This window comes from Anser brachyrhynchus (assembly GCF_964034855.1).
Source record: "Anser brachyrhynchus genome assembly, chromosome: 12".
Lineage (NCBI taxonomy): Eukaryota > Metazoa > Chordata > Aves > Anseriformes > Anatidae > Anser > Anser brachyrhynchus.
The window spans coordinates 540,848-561,255 of NC_137707.1; the positions used below are offsets into that span (position 1 = coordinate 540,848).

Here is a 20,408-nt window from a genome sequence, read left to right on the forward strand (position 1 = left end):
TTATTTCAGAGGTGAAACGGGATCCTTCCTTTTGCAAGGTCCAGAGGTAAAAATGTAAGTGTCCCAAAAAGCTGACTACTCTCGATCCTGGTGGACAGGGAGTCACCACCCCCAACACCCAGCCGTCAGATTCTTTCAGCTAAAGTACCACTGACAGCCCCTTCATCTAAACTTCCATCTCCCAACCCAGCAACATAATGGAGAAGCCAATTAAATGATTATTAATTCATGCTGCTTTCCGTAAGCCAGAGGTTCTCATCTCCCTGCATTCCGTAAACCAGCTTGCCACTTGCCCTAGAAATTTACAGTGGGGTTTCTGCTATCTCCATTGATTTAAAAAGCAACACCCTCCCCCACATCCAGCCTACTGAAAAAACTCTCTTCCTACTAAGTTCAGCAGCCAGTCTGGGAAAAAGTTTTCAACTGGACTGGGGAACTATGTTTTCACTGACCGACGGAAAATAAAATTCCATATTTGGTGGTGCCTCCCTCCCCAGAGCTCTCCCTGACGTTTTCTTGGAGCTCCTACTCAGCATCACGAGTCTCTGGACCAGACAGACCTGCCTCCCGTGTCTGGACACCCCCGTGGCTGGAAATGCCACAGTGACAAGCGTCGCCACGGCACAGGCCTCGCAGAGGAGCATCCTTAAAATGGCTCTTGCTTTCCTCTGGGAACTCTGAGAACAGAGAGGATTATTTTATCTGTTCTATGCTCACATAGCCTTCACCTTCTTATCTGTGTAGAACGAGCGATGGGCAAGGCCAGGCCCCGTGGTCCAGACCTATCTCCACAGCACGACGAGCGGCAGCTCAGGAGTAAAGCTGCACCACGTTTCAGGCTCAGCCTTTCCGTCAGACAGCTGCTATCCAGCAGAAACACAACTGGCACTAATATGGCAAGAATAAATATGAGAAAGTAACTCCACCGAGAGACTCCAGTGACACAAAAGCTGTGAGAGCACAGCTCAGGCTTCCCAGAAACAGCATTTTGGTGTATAACACTGCTACAGTGCTGCCTGTTTGTTACTTCTTGTGTTAATAATATATGGTTGAATGTTTCTTTCTGAAACGCTGTCTGTTTACATTCTTTATTCCCTGAAGGTACCATTCGTTCTAATAAGATGTTGTAGCCATACTAACAGGACTCTATATTGCCTGTTGCTCTACAGTATTTTTTCAAATCTGTGTTTGATAAATAACGTGATTGTATGATAGACAGAAGTAAATACACAGAGATTTGCAAGCACACTTTTGTACCCAGACCTTTATTGTTGCCTTTCAGAAGTATGGCCCTGAAAATGGCCAAATAATTTGTTTTTCTAATGCTGTGTCATACCTTGCAGCCTGCAGTAAGCTTGAACAACTGAATTATTATAAAATATTCATATGACAGTACCCAGGAGGCCAAGCCACCACATAACTCCTCAGTACAAACATGGAGCACCCAGAAAACGTTGTGGTGCAGGGTGCCAAGCAGCACAAGCGCACATGGACAGGCACGTGGAGACAACACCTTGTCTGCCATCACGACCACCACAGACCTTCCCTGCTGCCCTGCAGATCAGCAGTGAAGCTCTTGCTCATCTCCCATTGGCATCACACCTGGAGGCTCCTGAAGGACCTGCTCTGTACGCTGCTCTACGAGGTGCCAGGTTGTGAGCAAAATACAAAGGCGATGGAGGAGAGAAAGTGGTCTGCATCAGCTGGGTGAGAGATAGTGGAGCAACGACACAAACAGCCAAGTTATGGATCAGTCCCAAAGGTTACAGGGAACCTGACTTTGATCCAGGGAGTGGGAGAGTCCGTGAGCAACGCAACCACCAGCATCGCTGCCATGCCAGTCCCTTGGGACAGGACTCAGGTGCGCACAGACACGCACATGGTAATGACCAGAGCAGTGGCTGACTTGGACACACCAGCAGCAAAATGCTCCAGCGAACGTGCCAGAAAGAAAAGACCCGGCCCAGAGCTCTGCAGGACTGACAGCTCCCTCTGCCATCATGAGTTTCACAGACACTTGCACGGGGCAGGAGAAAAGACACAGTTCGTAGGAAATCACCCTACCTCATGCACAGCAAGACCCCACGTTTGCAAAGTGGTACCCTAAAACACTGAACCTTTTCTTCCAGGAATGATGTCAAAGACTACAGGCTTAGAACTGTGGGAAATCATGTTTGTTTGTTTGTTTTAAATTACAAAGGAAACAAGAGATAATCTTTCATATTTACTGATTTTTATGGTTCTTGAACCAGCTATCAATCTGTGTGAATATTACTGTGCAATTCAATTGAATAAATATTCCAACTAACCTACCATGTGAGTCCATATCAACTAATTTAATAGAATCAACGTGTTGAGCTTGGGAGATGGTACAAACAACAGTAATTTTACTAACTCCTTAAAAGCAGCAAGGAAGGGATGAACAGCACTGTCAGGCAGCACAGTTACTGTGGTGAGCAGGAACTACCAGTGAGGAAAGAGTGTGAACACAGAGTGGAGGCTCCAGCGACGCTGGCACAGACTCCAGTTGCTGAAGAACATACACCAGAAGTATATGAAAACAGCAAAGCAAAGTGGGAAGGAGAAAGAGGAGGCACAGATTGTGCATCCTCTGAGCCCTGTTTATGGCAGTGCTTCGAAAGGCCCCTCTACGACACAGCAGCTTCGGAAAACAGCAGAACCATTCATCCATCGGCACTGCCGAGATGGCCCCTTAAGTGCTCCCTCATCTGTGCTCAGATCCAAGAAAGTGTGGGCTGTAGCATGAGCAGGTTTTACTACGTTCTGTCACTGCTGGGAAAGGAGCAACCATGCTTTGCAGTGGTAAACACACGTGGATGTGCTTTCAGGATTAACAACTGGCAAAGGCAGCTGTGAGCCTGCAGGGGACCTGCAAGCAAAGGGGGCCAGCTCACTTTTAGGGTCAAGATGCACCATTTGTCCCAGCTAGAAGCCACTCTCTGTTCCACTAGTACCAGATTGGTAATTTTGCTGCTTGTTATTTTTTAAGTAGCCATACTTTGCTAGTATAAACACAAAGAGAAAGTTCAAAAGAGGCACAAAAATGATAATGCTGATTGAGAGGTAGAATGAAAGATGCCATGCGGGTGGCAAAGCACAGCAGCTCCCGGCACGGCCATCCCCTGGAGCAAGGTGTGAATGCTGCCTGGTGGAGCAAGACCGGAGCACAGCCAGGTCGGAGGCACATGAGGCAGCCGAGCCTTAGTGGCGCCTGCCAGGGCCAGGCACCCGGCTCACCCCTTTCCTCCTCCCCTGGGCGTTACTGCACAAACTCCACTACCTGTGGCTCAGCTCACCCGGAGCTCAGAGGCACGTGGCCGGGGCGTGCAGTGCCAGCGAGGTGGGTGCCCCTGCACACACCGTGCTGTGCCATGCCATGCCTTCTTGTGCTGTGCTGTGCTGTGCCGTACTGTGCCACGCCGTGCCCTCCTGTGCCATGCCCCGCTGTGCTGTGCTACGCCAGGACGGCACAAGGGACGCGCGGGGGCCGAGGCTGGCCCCAGCCACCAGGCCTTGCAGAGCATCCCCATGCCTGGCCCCGCGGCAGGGCCGGACGTGCCTTCAGGGTGCTCCTGTCTCTGATGTGGGCCACTGACCTGCCAGAAATACGGGGCACTGCTGGTGCCGCAGGGCAGAGCCACCACTGAGCCATCACCTCGCCTCTGCTTCCATAAAAAGATCAGAAAAACAGCATCTGCTGGCACTGCTAGAGCCGAGGGCTGCCCGGGTCTGAACCCTACCCACGTGCCTTGGGGACAGTTTCCAAACGTGCCCCGACACTGAGACACCAGGCCTGGACACTTTTCCTCAGTCTGAGCTAGCACACAGGAGCCATTTGTGCTTTGTAAATCCTCAGGAAAAATCACAATTACTTTGAGTCTCCCCATCCCCATTTTAGGTTTCCTGTACACACAAACCAGGGTCGAGAGATACTCCATCACGTCCCCCTGCTCCGTCCCCCCGGCTCTCTTCCTTTTCTTTGCTCTGGTCCTACTGAACATTCCAGCCATTAAGTGCTCAAAAAAAGCCATATATTAAAAAAAAAGAAAAACAAACACCCCCCCCCAAAGAGTATGGGGGGAGGGGCAGTAATACATTTCCGTCAGGATGTGCCTGACCTGTTTTTTTCAATTTCAGTAATTAGAAAGGCAGTGGGCCTGTAGGAATTATTCATAAACTGCAGGAGCTGTGCAGTATACATTTATGTTAAACATGTCAAATCCGATTGAAATCATGCCTGCCAGCACCATACTCCATAAACACACTTTTCTGCAACAATTTCCCAGCTCTCGGCAGCCCATTAATACCTCCTTTAATAGCAATCTACCACGGATTCGAATCAGGGACGCTCCATTGCACTAATTGCTCTGTGTTAGGTGAGCATCATGGATTAAAAAAAAAAAAATCATTAAAAAAAATAAAAGCCCTTCAGGCTAGTCCTCCAGAAATATTTCATTTCAATCCATATTTTAAGTAGAGTTTGTTTCTTGTTTATTTGAGGAAAAAAATCTGATATTCTACATCTATACAAATGAGAGTGCATTAAGAAAGTCTCTTTCATAGCTGGGTCACTGCAGATTGAAGTGCTTCTCGCTAGTTAAAAACACATATAAGCCTCACCCTAAATCTTAAAAGTCTCACACTCATCTACACTGGTCTGATTCAGGCTTCAGCTGGAAACCGATGCATTGAATACTGATCATTTACATTTTGATTTTAAAATGGAGTCAGGAATAGCCACGATTTCTTTCATCTTTGCTGGCTTGCTTGCAATAAATTGCATGTTAGTCATGATGAGATAATTTTGAAAGCTCAGACACTACAAAGAGCATCCCTCAGCTCCAGCACTGAGGTGGGCAGGTTCCTTGAGCAGAAGGAGGAAAGCAGCCTGAGGAGCGAGGGGGCTGCGCTGCACTGTGCTAAGAAACTGCTTAATCCCACTACGGGAGAGAGAGAAAAGAGAGAGCAAACAGGTCTGTCCAGAAACAGGAAACATAAGCCATTTTTTCTATATGGAGTACTTCAGGAGGCACGTAACAGTTTTAGTTTCCATGAAGCACTGCTGCTGCCTGTTACAAGTTCAAGGGAACACAGGCAGCATGTGCACTCCTGAAATCAATCTGCACTGCACTTTGGCCAACTCTTTCAGGAGCTACGGAGATGTATGTGAGAATCTAGTAAAAAGAATTCGTATCTGAGATGGCATTTTCCTCATGTACAATTTAATGGAAAATATTACCTAAAAATGTTTTTGCTTAAGAATATTCTGTTCTAAAATAAGTACAAAAATGAATTGATGAATTTATTTTGCAGCTGAAACATTTTGGCAAATTTACAATGAAAGCAGAGGTTTTTCCTTTCAGTGCAAACACCACTACCAGTAGAGCCTGCCACATACATATGTATGTACTGTAAAGCAGTCAAACAAACCTGACTCATCACTCGCTCGTCTGTGCCAAAGGAGCTTGGGCAGACATACAAACCATTTTGATAGAGATCTCACTAAAAAAGTGGAAAAATGATCACGCTGTCCGCAGTTAAGAAACTGAGGCACAAAAGGTGAGTAAATTGCTAAGGAACGTAATGATCAAATTGCTGCACGATGAACAGAAAACAGGTCTATCAACCTCCACTTCAACACACTATTTATTGGCTTTGAGCCTGCACTTCTTTCTCACCTATCTCCCACTTTGACAGAACTGCAGTGCTCAAAGGCACCTCAAAAGGTCGGCCAGCCCAACCAAAGCAGGATAAACTGTGCCTACTTCATTCCTGGCAGCAGCTCGTCTAATCTTCTTGAAAGACCTCTGAGGAACCTTCCCAGAAAATCTACTCCAGTGCTTCACAAACTGTACCAGATTTTTTAAAAGTATTATCCAACCTCAACCCTTCTCCCTTCGGTTTAAGGCCATTACTTTTTGTTGTCTATATCCCGAACATGGAAAACAAATTATTTCCTTCCTTTCAGAAGCATTTTATGCACAAGAAGACTTATCTTGTCCTCCCCTTTGGTCTTGTCTTTTTGGGTCAAATAAGCCTGTTTATTCCACTTTCTCCTCGCAGATGAAGTTATGCAGACTATGGTCTTAATTCATGCTGTTCGGGTTTTCTGAAATTGCTCCTCAACTTTCTTGACACCCCGAGCTCAGAAGTGGGCACAGTCCTCCAGAGGAAGCTTTCCAGCGCTGATGAAATGCAGCTATTTTGTAATATTTTTATCTACAGCATAATACTTCAGCTTCTTTTTGAGAATGTCCTGAACAGCAGTTCCAGACTCCTCAGAGTTCCAGACTCCTTCCTAAGGAGAAGATAGAAGATGCTGACTGCACTAAGGCCTTCTTCACACAGAAGGAAATTGGGTCGTGTTGACATGATTTGCTCCTGACAAATCTGTGTCGACTGTTACTCATCTCATTATCTTCCAGTCAGTACTTACAAACAGTTGTTTGGTCAATTCCCAGGAAAATCTGGGGCAAATGAAGCTGGCAGGTGTGCGGTTCCCCAGCCACTCCTCTATTTAAAGATAAGTACCGTGTCTGTCCCCTCACGGTACCTCCCCCGTTTTCTGTGAATTCACAGGCGAGAGCAGCTGACAGATCCGGGGTTGTTTTAGCGGCTTCCTCAAAACACTCGAGTATGAAGCAGCAGGTCACTGATATGAAAACATTTATCTGAAGTCAAAAACACTTTGCAACCTCTTCCTTCGCAGCTGGAGGACAAGCTCTCCCCACAGTGTCACCAACACGGCTGCTCGGGTCCCTCACGCAGTCAGCCCATTTAGTCAGAATGAATGCAAAGAAGGAGGGATGTTCTTCAGTTTTCTTGACATCATGGTTGATAGCCTTCCAACTCTGCTGAGCTGCAGACTAACTCCTTCCTTGCAGTCTCTTCTTACAGCAAGGCAGCATTTGAGTGTTTCCTTGATATTCCCTATTTTCCTCCCTGGTTACATCTCAACGTGTGCCATGGCATTTTGATATTCCTGTACATGTGGACGCTGTTCTGTGGTTGTCATGACTAACCTGACCTAGTTTCCGTTCCCTTTCATGTCTGAGGTCCACGAGGACAGGACAACATGGCCATGTGCTACAGGAGCTTGAAAGCAGAAACAATGCAAGACTGAGGTGTGGTAGCTGTTTTCAAAATCACTGGACATAAACAATTTCAGAAATTCTTTTGCTTTCAATTTCAGGGCTAGTGTTGTTACGTATTTGAAAGCAGGACCTGAATTAAACAAAACCATGTGCATAAACCCTGCTGAGGCTGTACGCTTTGGACTTGCAATGGCTCTGGACACTGTCCAGAGCTCTGTAGGCTTACAAACACAGCAGCATAGGCTACATTTTCCATTGTGTGAAGCTGTCCATTTCTTATCTGCCATTTGACTGACAAACTCCAAAAATGAGCTATAAATTTCACAGGCAGGAGGAAGAAATAAGATGTTCAAATATAGATTTTCTGGATGAAGTGGTGTTTATAAAATAAGTTTTCATTTTTCCTTACATGATTTTCACATGTAAGAATAATCCTTTCACATAGATCAGCTTTTGTAAGTGCTTCAGATTTGGACTAAGAGCCCTACTTACCCTGTAAGAGATTTAATAAACATACGATACTTGCTTCTTTCTGTGGCACGTCACAAAGTGTGCTTTTACTTAGAATTACACAATCCCACACAACAAGAAACTAAAAATCACCTACAGCCAAGTAAAGTTTGCATCTCTGGGTTGAAGAATGGGTCTGTGGTGGGCAACGACAGAAAGAGCAACCTCAGCGAGTGCCATCTAGACTGAGAACCTGAACTTCAACAATTATTAAAGCACAGCCTGCTCTCTTCACCAGTTTTGACACATCTTCTAATGCTCAAGATTAAAACTGTATTAAGGTGAAATAGCACATTTCATTCTTCTGAAGACTGTGCAAGCTGAAGTGTCTGTTTGGCTGTGGCTCGCGAAGGAGCAACCACAAACATGGCAAGAGAACGCTGACTGGAAGAAGGGTCTCTGTGCAGGTTAAGAGAGGCCTTGTACCAAACATCACAAGTCTGCAAACCTACTTGGCTACCAGGCTGAAAAAGAAAAGAGCAGTCAGAACTGCTCAGTCCTGGGTCAACCAAAATGACTACTGCCACCAGTGCTTCCATTTCTGCACCACTGAAACAGCCAGAATGTATCAGCTAGGGAGGAGAATGGCCCTCACCAGAGGAGGACGACCTTGAAGCTTCTTTTCTGCTCAAAGGCAAGGAATATTAAAAAAAAATCTCCCCTTCACCTCTGCAAGATAGCAACTATCTTCTGGGAAAGACAGAGCAACGGAGTATCTCAAAACTGCAGCGAAATGTTTGCCAGGATTTTGCGAAGGGAAACCTTTCAGATTTCTCTAAAACAACATAAGGATTATTGAGCATCTGCAATTTCAGTTTCAGGTTGTCATGATTCCAGCAGAAAGCAAGCAGTTGGCAGAGCTCAAGCACAATCTGTCTCTCTGCTCGTCTTTTCAGCATCAAAACCTTGCTACCAGAGCTAGGACTATGATGGAGAGAAGCAGACTAACAATCTCTTAAGTCTTAACAACAGGGTGGGGTTTCATGACATACATTTAATCCAGCCTAAGCGCTGTCTGCTGCCAACAGGGGCAGTCCCTTTCTCCCTGCTCCACTCCCAGCTGCAGATTCCTACTGCCCGCTTCAGGTCCAGCGCCACATGAGTACAGGCGAGCTCTGACCGGGGCTGGCAGCGGGGATGCCCGAGCCACTATGGCTCAAACTACCTGAGTGTGTCACGGAGCTACGTCCCAAGACTTCGCAGAGGGCATCACGTATGTCATACTGACAGCACTAAGTAGCATGGTCATTTAAGGAAAGATTTCTGCAGACTACTGCTCTGCAACTTCCCATCTTCTTTTCTTGGATTGAAAGTGAAAGAGGGACCAAAACCCACCTGTCCATTTACTCTGGTCCTTGTCTCCTCCGCTCTCTTGCTCCTTGGCAGGCTCTTCAGCATCAACGGCTGTTTCATTGGGCCCTTCCACATCTTCAATGGCTTCTTCTGAGAAACAAGAAGCAGAAAGAGTAACATTAAAAAAAAGTCAAAACGGAAGAGCAAGTAACTGCCATTGAGGAACGGAGCAACAGCCAAAGCTGGAGCACAAGCGTTGAGCTTCAGGTATTGATGTCACCCAGCATTCTCCTGACGACTACCTACTAGCTGGTTAAGAGGGAAACTACGGACGAAAAAACTGAGAGATGAAGTGAAGATCCTGACCTACCTCTGCCACTCATACCAATGTCCCCTGCAGCATAAGGTACAGCAAAATAATTGCCAGGTGCAAGAAGGATCTACCCAGCCATGCTATGGATTAGAGAAGTGTCGAGGTCCGAATGGTGCCTACAGCACCTTCGGGCTCATCCTTCCCCTCATCCCCAGCTCAAGCTCTTTGGACCAAACAGCACAGCACAGCGCTGAACCTGACCACCGAGACCCCCACAATCACCGCAGAAGCAACACGGCTCACAAGGCATGGGAGGAAGATGCTGGGGTGTCTTATTTTCATCCCAGCCACGGGAAGAGTTTGAGCACACGTGCTATCAGTACCACTGCAAAAGCGTGAAGGAAAAAAATATACTCAGTGCTGAAGTGAAGCGCTGGAAGCTTGGAACAAAACACAAAGTGCCACTGCCCCAGCCGTTAACAAAAGCACTGGTGTGCTGCGGCCGCGGCTGCTCGGGGCATGTCGACATGGCTCGGTGCAGCTCCATGCACAGGCACCCTCGTTAGGTAGGATACTGGTAGTGAGACAGCTGTAGCTGCCAGACCTCTTCCACTAGGGTATAACAACTGCATTATCATGTAATATCTTGGGTATTTATGTATAGTGCAAGCAGCTCGACAGCTACCATGTAATTGACGGGGGCTACATCAACAGTGGGAAGAAAGGGTACTTTTAAGTCATTATATCCTCTTTTAGGCAGGACAGTTCATAATTTTAACTTGCATTATCTGGTCACGCTATATCCAAGGCTATCGTAAGGTTTTATCTGAACTATGTAACTAGTTAAAACACTTCCCCCCCTGCCCCCAAGCCTACTCCTAACAAAGACAGGGCTAGAAATCCCGATTAAAAACATATATTAGGAGACTGCAGATACTCAGCAGTGCACTTTCAGAATGTGGAAACTTAAATGAGGGAGGAACTTGCAAAAGCATCAGAGATCAGCAGCGATTTATACTCTACCCCTTTCACTTTTTAAACAGCTAAAAGCTCTTGAGAGCTGCAGGGATCCCAATGGTCTTCTGCTGGGAAAGCAGGACCCCAGACTAAGAAGCGTGATGGGTGGCAACTCTAGGGAATGACATCTAACACGCAGAACAATACAAATTATTGATGCAAAGGTGAGATGAGCAGTCTACCTCATGAGATGAAGTCGAGTTTGCTGGAGAAAAGGGCTGTGAAACCATCAGTTGGATTCACATTTCAGAAGTTAACACTCCAATTTCAACCCCCCTACTTTGCGGAAAAACAGCCCCCAACCCAACCCCGCTGCCCTCCGAGTGCTGGACGCGGGGCGAGGCAGCTGCCACGACAAGCAGGCTTCAGCCGCTCCGATTAAAAAACCTTCGTCCCGAGCTGCTGCGACTCTGTCCGAGCCCCGGGCGCGGGGCAGGCGGGGGGCGGCCGGGCTCCCCCCCGGCCCGGCTCCCCCCCGGCCCGGCTCCCCCCCGGCCCGGCTCCCCCCCCGGCCCGGCTCCCCCCCGGCCCGGCTCCCCCCCGGCCCGGCTCCCCCCCGGCCCGGCTCCCCCCCCGGCCCGGCTCCCCCCCCGGCCCGGCTCCCCCCCGGCCCGGCTCCCCCCCCGGCCCGGCTCCCCCCCCGGCCCGGCTCCCCCCCGGCCCGGCTCCCCCCCCGGCCCGGCTCCCCCCCGGCCCGGCTCCCCCCCGGGACAACAAAGGGCGCCCGGCGCGGCCGCACTCCCGGCTGCGACCCGGAGGTGTCAGCATCGGCATGGGAGGACGGGGACGGCGCGCTGCCTGCCCGGCTCAGACGCTGTCTGGGCTCTAACCTGAGCATGTGGAAATAATACACGTCTTCAAGTGCGCTGTCTGGTTCGAGGGAAATAAAATAGGACATTCAAAGGCAGTTACACCATCTGTCTTTATACCATCATCATCATCAACAAGGGGAAAAAATAGCTCCTTGGAATGGATGAAAGCCCAGGCTGACAGTAACCGGAAAAATGTGAGCTATGAATACCAATAAAGATAGAAAATGATTAAAAAACAAGGCTACAAATGGCAAATCCTTCTGCCCTGCTCGGCGTGCAGCCCTCTCGTCCACAGGCACAGCCTGCCGGACCCGCCGGCCCTCAGCGCAGCCACCTGCACCAAGCGCTCGCTGAGCCCGTGGTCCTCCCCAGGGATGAAACCTGCCTCCTTGGCTCAAATACCTCTGCTCTGGGCAGGCGGGCCGCAAGAAAGCACATGCATGCTCCAAAAGCTCTTCCTCCCCCCTCTGGTCTAAGCACATTTTTTCTGAAGAGTGTTTTTTTAAAGCAGAACGGGAGGGGAACGGAGCACAAGATGAATCTGCCCCGGGAGGCTTGTTCAGGCCCCGTATCGGGAGGGAAAGCTCTGCGCACCGCTGCTACTTGGCTCCTCGCTGCCAGGCCCTTGCTGAGGACAACCACGATTCTCTTCCCTTGCTCCTGACCCTGGCCCAGCCGGGGGCTCCCGCAGCCGGCCCCGGGGACGCAGCTGCCTGGCGCGGAGCCTTGGGGCAGGGGAAGCGTTAACTGCTGGCTGCCTCGTGATCCTCTTCCAGCAGCCGTTTGGATGGCTGGATCCAGTTTTGTTCGCTATGCTCAGCCTAACTTGTCTCGCAGCCATCACTGTGTGAACTGGCTCCAGGGATGGTCGGGATAGAGTCCTGCACCACACCACTCCTCAGCCAGCTACATACGCTGCAGAGGGCTTTTCTCCGCTGAGCCGCTGGGAACCAGCCTCCAGGAGCCTGCACACGATGTGCGAGCACGTGATCTGACCCAGCTTTTAACGATGAGATCCTCCAACACTGGACATAAAGCGCAGCAGGACTCGTGCTCCTGAAAGGTATGTGCCCACGCAACCACGGTCTCTCCCCGCTGACAGCTCCGCAGCTGCTGAGTTCAGTGGCAGCTCCAGCACCACTGCTACGAGCGGGCAGCAGGTCTGGGTAGCAAACACATGCGAACTGCACCTGCGTTTCTTAGGGGTGTATTTCTGAGAGGACAAGGCCAGCAGCACATCTGGCAGGGAAAGGTCTGATTTTCTCCCTGATCCACTGTGCATGTAACACAGAGTTTTTGAGCTCCATGTTTCTGTTTTAATCGTCTGCAAAGCCACATAGCACATTGTTCCCATGCCGCACGCAAGCAGAGCTTGAGTCTTTTACCTATGTCTGAAGAGCCCCGTAGGACTTCAGCTGAGCAGCAAGAATACCTCGTGGCCAACTCCTGAAGGCCGAATGGTCAGCAAGAGATGGAAATTTATTTCCAGATAACTGTGATTCTTTTGTTACTCTTTGACCACACCAGCCTGAGGCTGCAAACACTGCTTGTTAGGACTGATTCACCTTGCAGCTTGACTCTGTTTTGCTTAAGGAGATTGACAACGACTCCACCAGTCACTTCGTGATTAAAAAAGTACTCAAACTCATAGTATGTCCTACAAAGCATCCCAGACTGAGCTGGTACCCAGGGGGTGCAATATCCCCGCAGCATTTCAGAAGCATACTGGAGTCTCTGCCTGTCAAAGACTGACCAGGACTTAGAGCCTGGTGGGGGCACTGAATGCAGAGGGCTGGAGGTCCTTCGTGAACGATGCTTTGTAGGAGGCAGTGGGGCTGACTCCTGACCTGGAAGGGTTTCTGGAAGGCCAGAGATGCTATTCCAGCCCATGCACAGAGGATGTAGGGGCTAGATTGGTATCCCTGTTTTCCATAAACTCCAGCTACACATGATTTATGAGTTCATGGAGGGTAAGTGGACTTCATTCTCTGCGAGCAACTCACCAGGGCAGGCACAAGAGCTGTTGCTATGGGATTTGCATGAGGGGGATCGTGTCGCATTGAAATACAAATGTTACAACCTGGCCATGGGTCACTGTGCCGGTGTCATCCACAAGGCACGTGATGCTTTATTCATAAATTTTCTTAAAGGAATTTTCCAGCCCTCCAGCATCAGTCAACACCAAGAGTGAGCATCTGTAAGTACGGGGCACCTGGAGGGCTGAGGAGACTGTTCTTCCATCATACAGAACCTACCCCATGCAAATTCCTAGGAAGAGTCTTTTCTTCCTTTGTGAATAAATCATTTTAGACAGTGGCATTTCCTTTTAATTTAAAATTAAACCAGTCACTAAGGGAAGGAGGGGAGAGCGAAGAAGAGGGGGAGAGGAGTCTGGAAAATCATGGGCATCTTCTGATGTCCGTGAACGCTGGGATCTCTGAGCTCAGTCAGGCACTGAGAACGCACCCAGACCCCTGCACACCACCACACGGGATCGCAGCGCCGCACTCCTGCCCCCTCCCAAGCTGAGAAAGTTTGTGGGTGTGGAGAACTTGGCAAATGCTGACTGGGTCCCAGCCAGGCTGAACAGCCTGAGACCTCCCACCTCTCCCTCCCTCTGCCGTGTTTTCCTTAACAACCCCAGATCTCTTATCTAAAGGGATAAGGGGCATTTCAGGGGTGGCAGAAACATAGGGATGGGAGAGAAAGGGCACGCATTTGCCTCCCCACCCTCCGGCAGGCTCAAGAGCTGAGAAACATTAGCTGTCACGAACCACAATCAAATCAGGTTTGAAATATTTAGCAGTGGCTTGGAAAATGCGGTGGTGCAGCTCTGACAGGCGAGATGTGCAGACACCCATTTTCCATTATAATGGAAATATCAAGCCTGTTCTGAATATGTATAACCTAGAAAAATGTATTGATTTTTCATTCGGCATTAAAAAAATGAAATACCCTGCAGCTGTCAAAAGCCTTTTGTTAAAAGCTCATCTTTCCTGGAATGAGGTTTACCAGAAACAAGTTTTAATTGTACACAGGGTCTCTCCTTTGAAACAAAAAGAATTTCTGATGCTCCTCTTTTTGGGACAAGAGACCAAAAAAGGAAAGGCAGGATTGAGACCTGGCTGACTTTTGCAGGCTGACCCTGGCAGGGAGCGGTGACAGCGATGGCCCGCACGCAGCCGGCTCTACAGCCACCCGTGTGCAGCGTACCCCTGCTGCGGGGAGGTCGCAGCAACGCACCCCGGGGCAGGCCTGGCATAGCTCAGGCGTTCAGCTACTCTAAACCTATTTAAAGGTGAGGTCCAAGAGCCCAGGGAGATGTGCTGTGGTCCAGGTCCTTCTGAAGATGTGTCAGGAGCCCCTAGGGTGGATGCCCTCTGCCTGCACTCCGGAAAGCCCACGAGGAGCTCGGCTGCCCCTGGGCTGTGCCGGTGCTGCCGGGCACAGCGCCTGCTCTTCTAACAGCGCCTTTTGCTCAGCTGCCCCGGACTGCGACCACGCAGGACTTTGGCACCAGTGCTGAGAGGGTTGCCCGCTCCCGGCTGGAGTGGCTGTGGCGCTGTGCAGCTGGGGAGGGGGCTGGGGGGCGTTGGTCCCGTGCCGCACCGAGTCCATGCACTGGGGGCGGAGAGCAAACACAGATCCTGGAACAGAGGGAACAACTGGGGCACAAGGACGCAGGATTCCCTGGAGCCTGGCTGACTGGCTGCTTCAGCACCGAGTGAGCAAGGTGACGGCTCCCTTGCTTAAGCAGACACCGCTTACAGACGTCCTGCGGCGTGCTCGGAGGAGGCTGGTGCTACCCCATGGCCACAGCCAAACCTGTGCTTCAGCCGTGGTGCGCACATCTGTCTCCACTCCTGCTGGGTGCCTCAAAAAGCTGGGGGGTTTCTGAACTAAACCACTACTCTAATCCCACAGCCAGGAGCACCGTTCTTGTGCAAAACCTCCCAGTCCAGAGGAGAAAAAAGTGGCTTGTCTGTTGTTTTTCTCCCTCACCTGCACTTGTGAACGCTCACTCGGCTAGGGGACTTGTTCGGTGCATGCCGCCGTAGGTGGGAGGACGAGGTAGCAAAGCCACGTGTGCCACTGACGGTGCCGGTGACCTGAGATGAGAACGCAGAGGTGCTGAACCCCACTGCTGTCTGCCCTCTAATTTGTTAAAATCTGAAAGAGTATGGCCTCAAAACACTATTGTGAGAGAGAGATAAACTGGCTTGGGTTAGGACACAGAACATCACCCTGGAAACAATTAGGTTATTTATTCACAACCAGCCCAACAGAAAAAAAAAACATTTCCACCTCTCCCTGACTTGCAGACTATTTGCATGTGAAGACAAGACAATCCCATCCACACGGAAATGTAGGTAAATCCACTTTCAGGTTTTTCTGCTCTCTTGTATTTTTCACTGTGCTCAACTCATCTAGGGCACATCTCCTAAGGTAACCTTGGCTACCACGCAGTCATTGCCCTTGCAGCTCAGATTCAAGATACATACTTATATATACATATATATATACACACATACACGTGTGTGTATGTATGCACAAATACACTCTGCGCTATCTCCTAACTGGATTGTTATACAGAAACCTGTTTATTTCCTGAAACGAAAAGCAAGACCCCAAGCAGTGAGAAGAAAGAACCAGGCACAGATTATGAGAATGCCATGCAGCTCCAGTCCTGACGCAAAAAGCTGGTGGGTGAGTCCCATCATCTGACAAAAGGCTGCAGAAAAATAATAAACCTACATGCGTATCTTGGATTAATGACACTTACTTCCAAGATGGCCCTGTTTGAGAGGATGGTCGGAGTGTACCTATGCTGCTTTCACTGACAAAAAGGAAAATGGTGACAATGAACATGTCCCAGGCTGATAAAGCCATCCTCAAATGTCCACCTTCTAAAGGCGGAGAAAGCTTAGATGGCTTTTGTGCAGTTAACTGTAGAGACAAGCGTTCAGATGAGTAAAACAAGAAATTCAACAGCAAAAATAATAAAAAGTTGAGAACTTTTAGCTTCTATTCCTTTGTTTTCTGCTCCAAAGAAAAAATTCAGAATTTTTGGCCAGTTTCCATGAACAGATCTGAAAAATCCTACAAAAGCATCCAGGTCACTGAGTATCTCCCAGTCAAGCTCCTTGCTCAAACAAAATAAGATGATCCTCTGCCAGATGCTGACAGCTTCTTCTTAAATACAGATGCTTTTACTAATATGGTTATTACTTTTGCATTCAGCCACTTTATCTGATTTACCAGCTCCAGTCAGAGGCCCCATCTCCAAACACTCTGGGCAGTGCTCAGAGGGCTCATTCAGTTGAGAAGTGACCACAATCAGGGTACAGCGGGGAGGATTGATAAAATCATGCAACCTTTTGCTTTGTGATTTTGGTAACAAGACATAGCAGCACTAAGCAAAAGAATAATGTTATCAAAACAGCTAATTAGAAGAAAAAACAATTTCTATCTTAAAAAAGAACCCAGTATTAATGAAACTTGCCACTGTCTTCTATAAAGAAAATCAAAAATAGGACACCAAACAAAAAGACGAAGCATACTGATGCAACACACAGTTACTGCGGTCAGCTTTATGAGTGTAGGAGTTGAGGGGAATCTGGATCTCAGACATGCAGGGAATGAGCTTGGGAAAGGTCCTGATTGCTCTGGAAACCTTCACGTGCCTGGCAAAATGAGCTGAGCTTTACCCTGCAGAAACACAGTATGGAAAAACAGCTGTGTGCAAACACGCTCAGCTCCCAGATGAGAGCGAATGAGGTGGGGTGGTCCCACCTCACCGTCACTGCCCAAGGGCTGCGTTTGTCCAGCAAAGAATGACTGAGCCACGGATCTGGGCGATACTTTAGGCACGCTCAGGGCTCCTCACAGTGCTGGTTCCTCAGTTTACCTTCCAGAGGATTTCACAGCACAGTGACCGTAACTGGAGGCACCTCCGGAGGAAGTTCTCATCTCCACGTGAGGAGACCAAAGTCCAAGAACCCGTTCCCCGAGCCTGCACCAATTTCTGTCTGTGCATGAGAACGAGGGTGTTCATATTTTTTGTAAACTGGTCTGGATTTTACGTCAGCAGAACCCAACAGGGATTTGCCCCCTTGAATATCAGCAGAACTAGAAAGGTTGCTGCTATTTTCACACATGAAATGTAAAAAAAAAGGCAAATTCCTTGAGCATGTTTGTAGTGGAGCGTGATGTGATTGTGTTGTCATTTATGGGAAATAATCGCAAGCCCATCTCTCCCTTTCCCCCCATTTTCCAGTCCAAATAACCATGAAAAATTACACTTCAATGTCAGGAGGACAACAAAGGAGGGGCTTTCTCCTGCGGCTTGACGGCTTTCCACCCTCCCAGCCCCCAGCCCTCCCCCCCCGGCTTCTTTGGACAAAAACTACCTTCAATTCTATTTCATTTTAAATGTGATCTAACAAATGCATGTTGACAAGTTCCTTTCTTTTTTTCTTTTAAACAGCATTTTGCACAGTTTAACCTAGCTCCAAACTGGAATCAGCTGGAAAGGAGACTCATGCAAAAACAGAAACACAGATCAAACAGCAAAACAAAAGAAAACCCATCTCCAGCTTCAGGTCTGCAGGGGAAGGACAGCTCGGTCTCCAAGATGGAGACGTGCGGGAGGAGGGCCGGAAAACAAAGGGACCAGCGGGGAGAAAGAGCCTGGAGGAGATGGGGTGGCAGAGTGGTGATAAAGCAGGACTGTGGCAGAGGGTGCTGGAGGACGGGGAGCAGAGCGCCCAGTGCAGTCTTAGTGAATGAAGGGACCCGGGACAGCCCTGGCCAGTGCCTCTCGGCCCCACGTCCTCACCAGGACCAGATGTGCTGGGCACTGCCCAGAGCTGCCTCCCCGGCTGGCCTGTAGCTGGAACATCAGTGCTGGGCTACCCTCATCAGTGATTTGGCCTCCAAAGAAACATGCTCCGCATGAGAGGCCCTGTGCTGTCTCCCATTTCTCGTCTCCCCTCCTACCTCGCACCTCCTGCCCCCTTCATCCTCCCCTGTCCCAGCTCCCTCTGCTCAAGACGCAGGAACTGTCAGCATGGGAAACCACGGCTTCCTAGAGATGTGACCGGAGGATGCCAACGCTTTTGAACTGCTCCAGGCTGGCCACAAAGTCGGTTGTGCAGCATCACCTGGGCCAGGCTGAGCTGCACTGGGAATTGGCTTTACTGACCTGCTGCAACTGTTAGAAGACCAACGTATGCTTTCAGAAAGGCCAAGACACTGCAGGAAATTCATATTCTATGTTTCAGAGAAAAACAGCTCTGCATCCACCGCGTCCTCAGCTGACAACGTGAACGCAGCAAGTTGTCCAAAGGGATGTGTTTTACCAAGGTGCTTTGTTCTGAGTATCAATAACCTCACTCTTAGAGAAACTTTTAGGATTCGCAAATAAAAGCTGTATTAAAGCTGAGCTCAAGTTAAAGCTAACTTCAGAAACTCTGGAACAAGATACATCTTAGGAATATTGTAACCTGTAACAAAAATTAGCTACAATTAATTCATGCTTAGCATTACGGTTTGGATATGCACAGGAAGTGCTCCCAACAACCTTAACGCTGCCCTGTAACATCATCACGAAACATACTTGGATCAAACAGTAAAAATGACCTTTTTCTGATTTTTGTTTTGTTTTGTTTTTAAACATATGACTCCTACAACTCCTGCTCTGGTCTCACTCTCCACAGTACCGCTCCAAGGAAAAGTTAATTAATTTGTTGCTGACCTTTTTTCTCCCCCTTCCTCAAGCGTTTCCTGACCTCAGCATGTTTGGAGTTCTTTTGAGCTTAGCGAAAAACTTAGGAAACCCATAATTATAGTGCCTTGGTTCAGAGACAATTAATGTGTTGTCCTGCAACACATGATAATACCCTAAGTTATGGACATACACTCTCCTGTAACTCCATCTTTGTGTAGTGTGCCTGAATTTTCATGCTTTTAAATTAAAGATGAAAAGAAAGCCCAGAACTTCTTTATTTTTCATAATGAAAAATCATCCTCATTACAATATAAAACATCCACATTGTTCTCCCTCATGCAGCTTCCCTGGGTGAGGGTCCTTGCTCCCTGGTGAGGAAAGGTTTTCTGTTACGAAGAACGGGAAAAAGTGATCAACAGTTTCGAACGCTTCTTTCAGGACGGTTGCACAGAGTGAATCTGATGACATGGGGAGCCTTAAATATGCACTGTACCTGTAAAACACTTGGGACAAACTGAGGACCCAGATTTCCACAAGACTGATTTCTAAGTTAGTGTAAGCACCTGCATCTGTGATAAGATTTACTTCTATTTGCTCAAAGAAATTCATCTCACATTCCAAGACTCATTCGAGTTGTTCTGGGGAGGGCCTACTATACCAGCTATATATAATAAAGTGGAGAAAACCTGCACCTGAAGTGCAAAACTCGGTTCATTCTTGTCTAGATCACAGCAATTTTGGCTGCAGCGTCGTGTAACCAGGTTTTTCCTGGACCTTATTTCCAGGAACTAACAATACGTTTGAACACAGAGAGAATCATAAATGGCCATAAATAATAGGTGCATAGGGTCTTTCAGGATCAAAAGAGGATCAATTTTACATTTTTCTTCAGGAGCGGCCTGTAAGAGAGGCTCAAGGACAAAATTTGCCAGTGGAATATGACAAGGCAAGGTGAGACGTTCAGCTGGGTTCTGTTTCATCTCATGCTGGGAGACCCGACACGAGAGAGTAACAGGATCCAGGAACAGGACCCCTGGCCCCAGGAAACAAGGCAAAACCCAAGTCCCTCAACTCTCCAGCTCTAAAATGGAAATAGTATTTGTCTGTCCTTCAGAGGTGCCAAGAAGATAAACTTGATAGTGTTCAAGGAGCAGACACTTCAGTAACAGGGGCCGAGGCACAGCACATGCAGATGCAATTGCAGAGCATCAGCATTTTCATCTGGGGGAAAATAATCCCCGCACAGATATATCTGTGCTGGAGAAGGCTGCAAACACTGAAGCAGACAGTGAAGCTAGCCAGTGCAAACGCTCCGGGAGCAGGACGGCGGTGCAGAGGGAAGGAGCGGCGTGCTGCGGGGCACGGCCTGCTGGCTGCGCACGGCCTGCCCGCTGAGCACAAACCATGTGCCAGGAGCTCGCCTTCCCCCCCCAGCCCTCGCTGGTTCCTCGCAGGAGATGGTAACTTCACGGAGAGCCACCCCAAAGCCCTGCGGCAGCGCAGCACGACCAAAGCCTGCTGGAGACCCTGACAGGTCCAGCTACAGCAGTCGAAGCACGTCCTGTAGCTGGAACCTGCTGCTGCCCACGGGCAGAGCTCGCCTGACCGCCTGGGTCAGG

At 48.8% G+C, this 20,408-nt stretch overlaps 1 protein-coding gene across 13 annotated transcripts in view; it reads right to left on the minus strand.

Moving 5' to 3' along the window:
* Nucleotides 1–20,408, minus strand: part of ZFHX3 (zinc finger homeobox 3) — a 618,952-nt gene that overhangs the window by 29,148 nt on the left and 569,396 nt on the right. For 12 of the 13 annotated variants that reach the window (XM_080552446.1, XM_080552438.1, XM_080552447.1 and 9 more), the window contains one exon: nt 8,961–9,068. In XM_080552446.1, coding sequence (XP_080408572.1) covers nt 8,961–9,068 — 108 coding nt within the window. The remainder of the gene's footprint in view (nt 1–8,960; nt 9,069–20,408) is intronic. The other variant, XM_080552441.1, reaches the window with a different exon arrangement.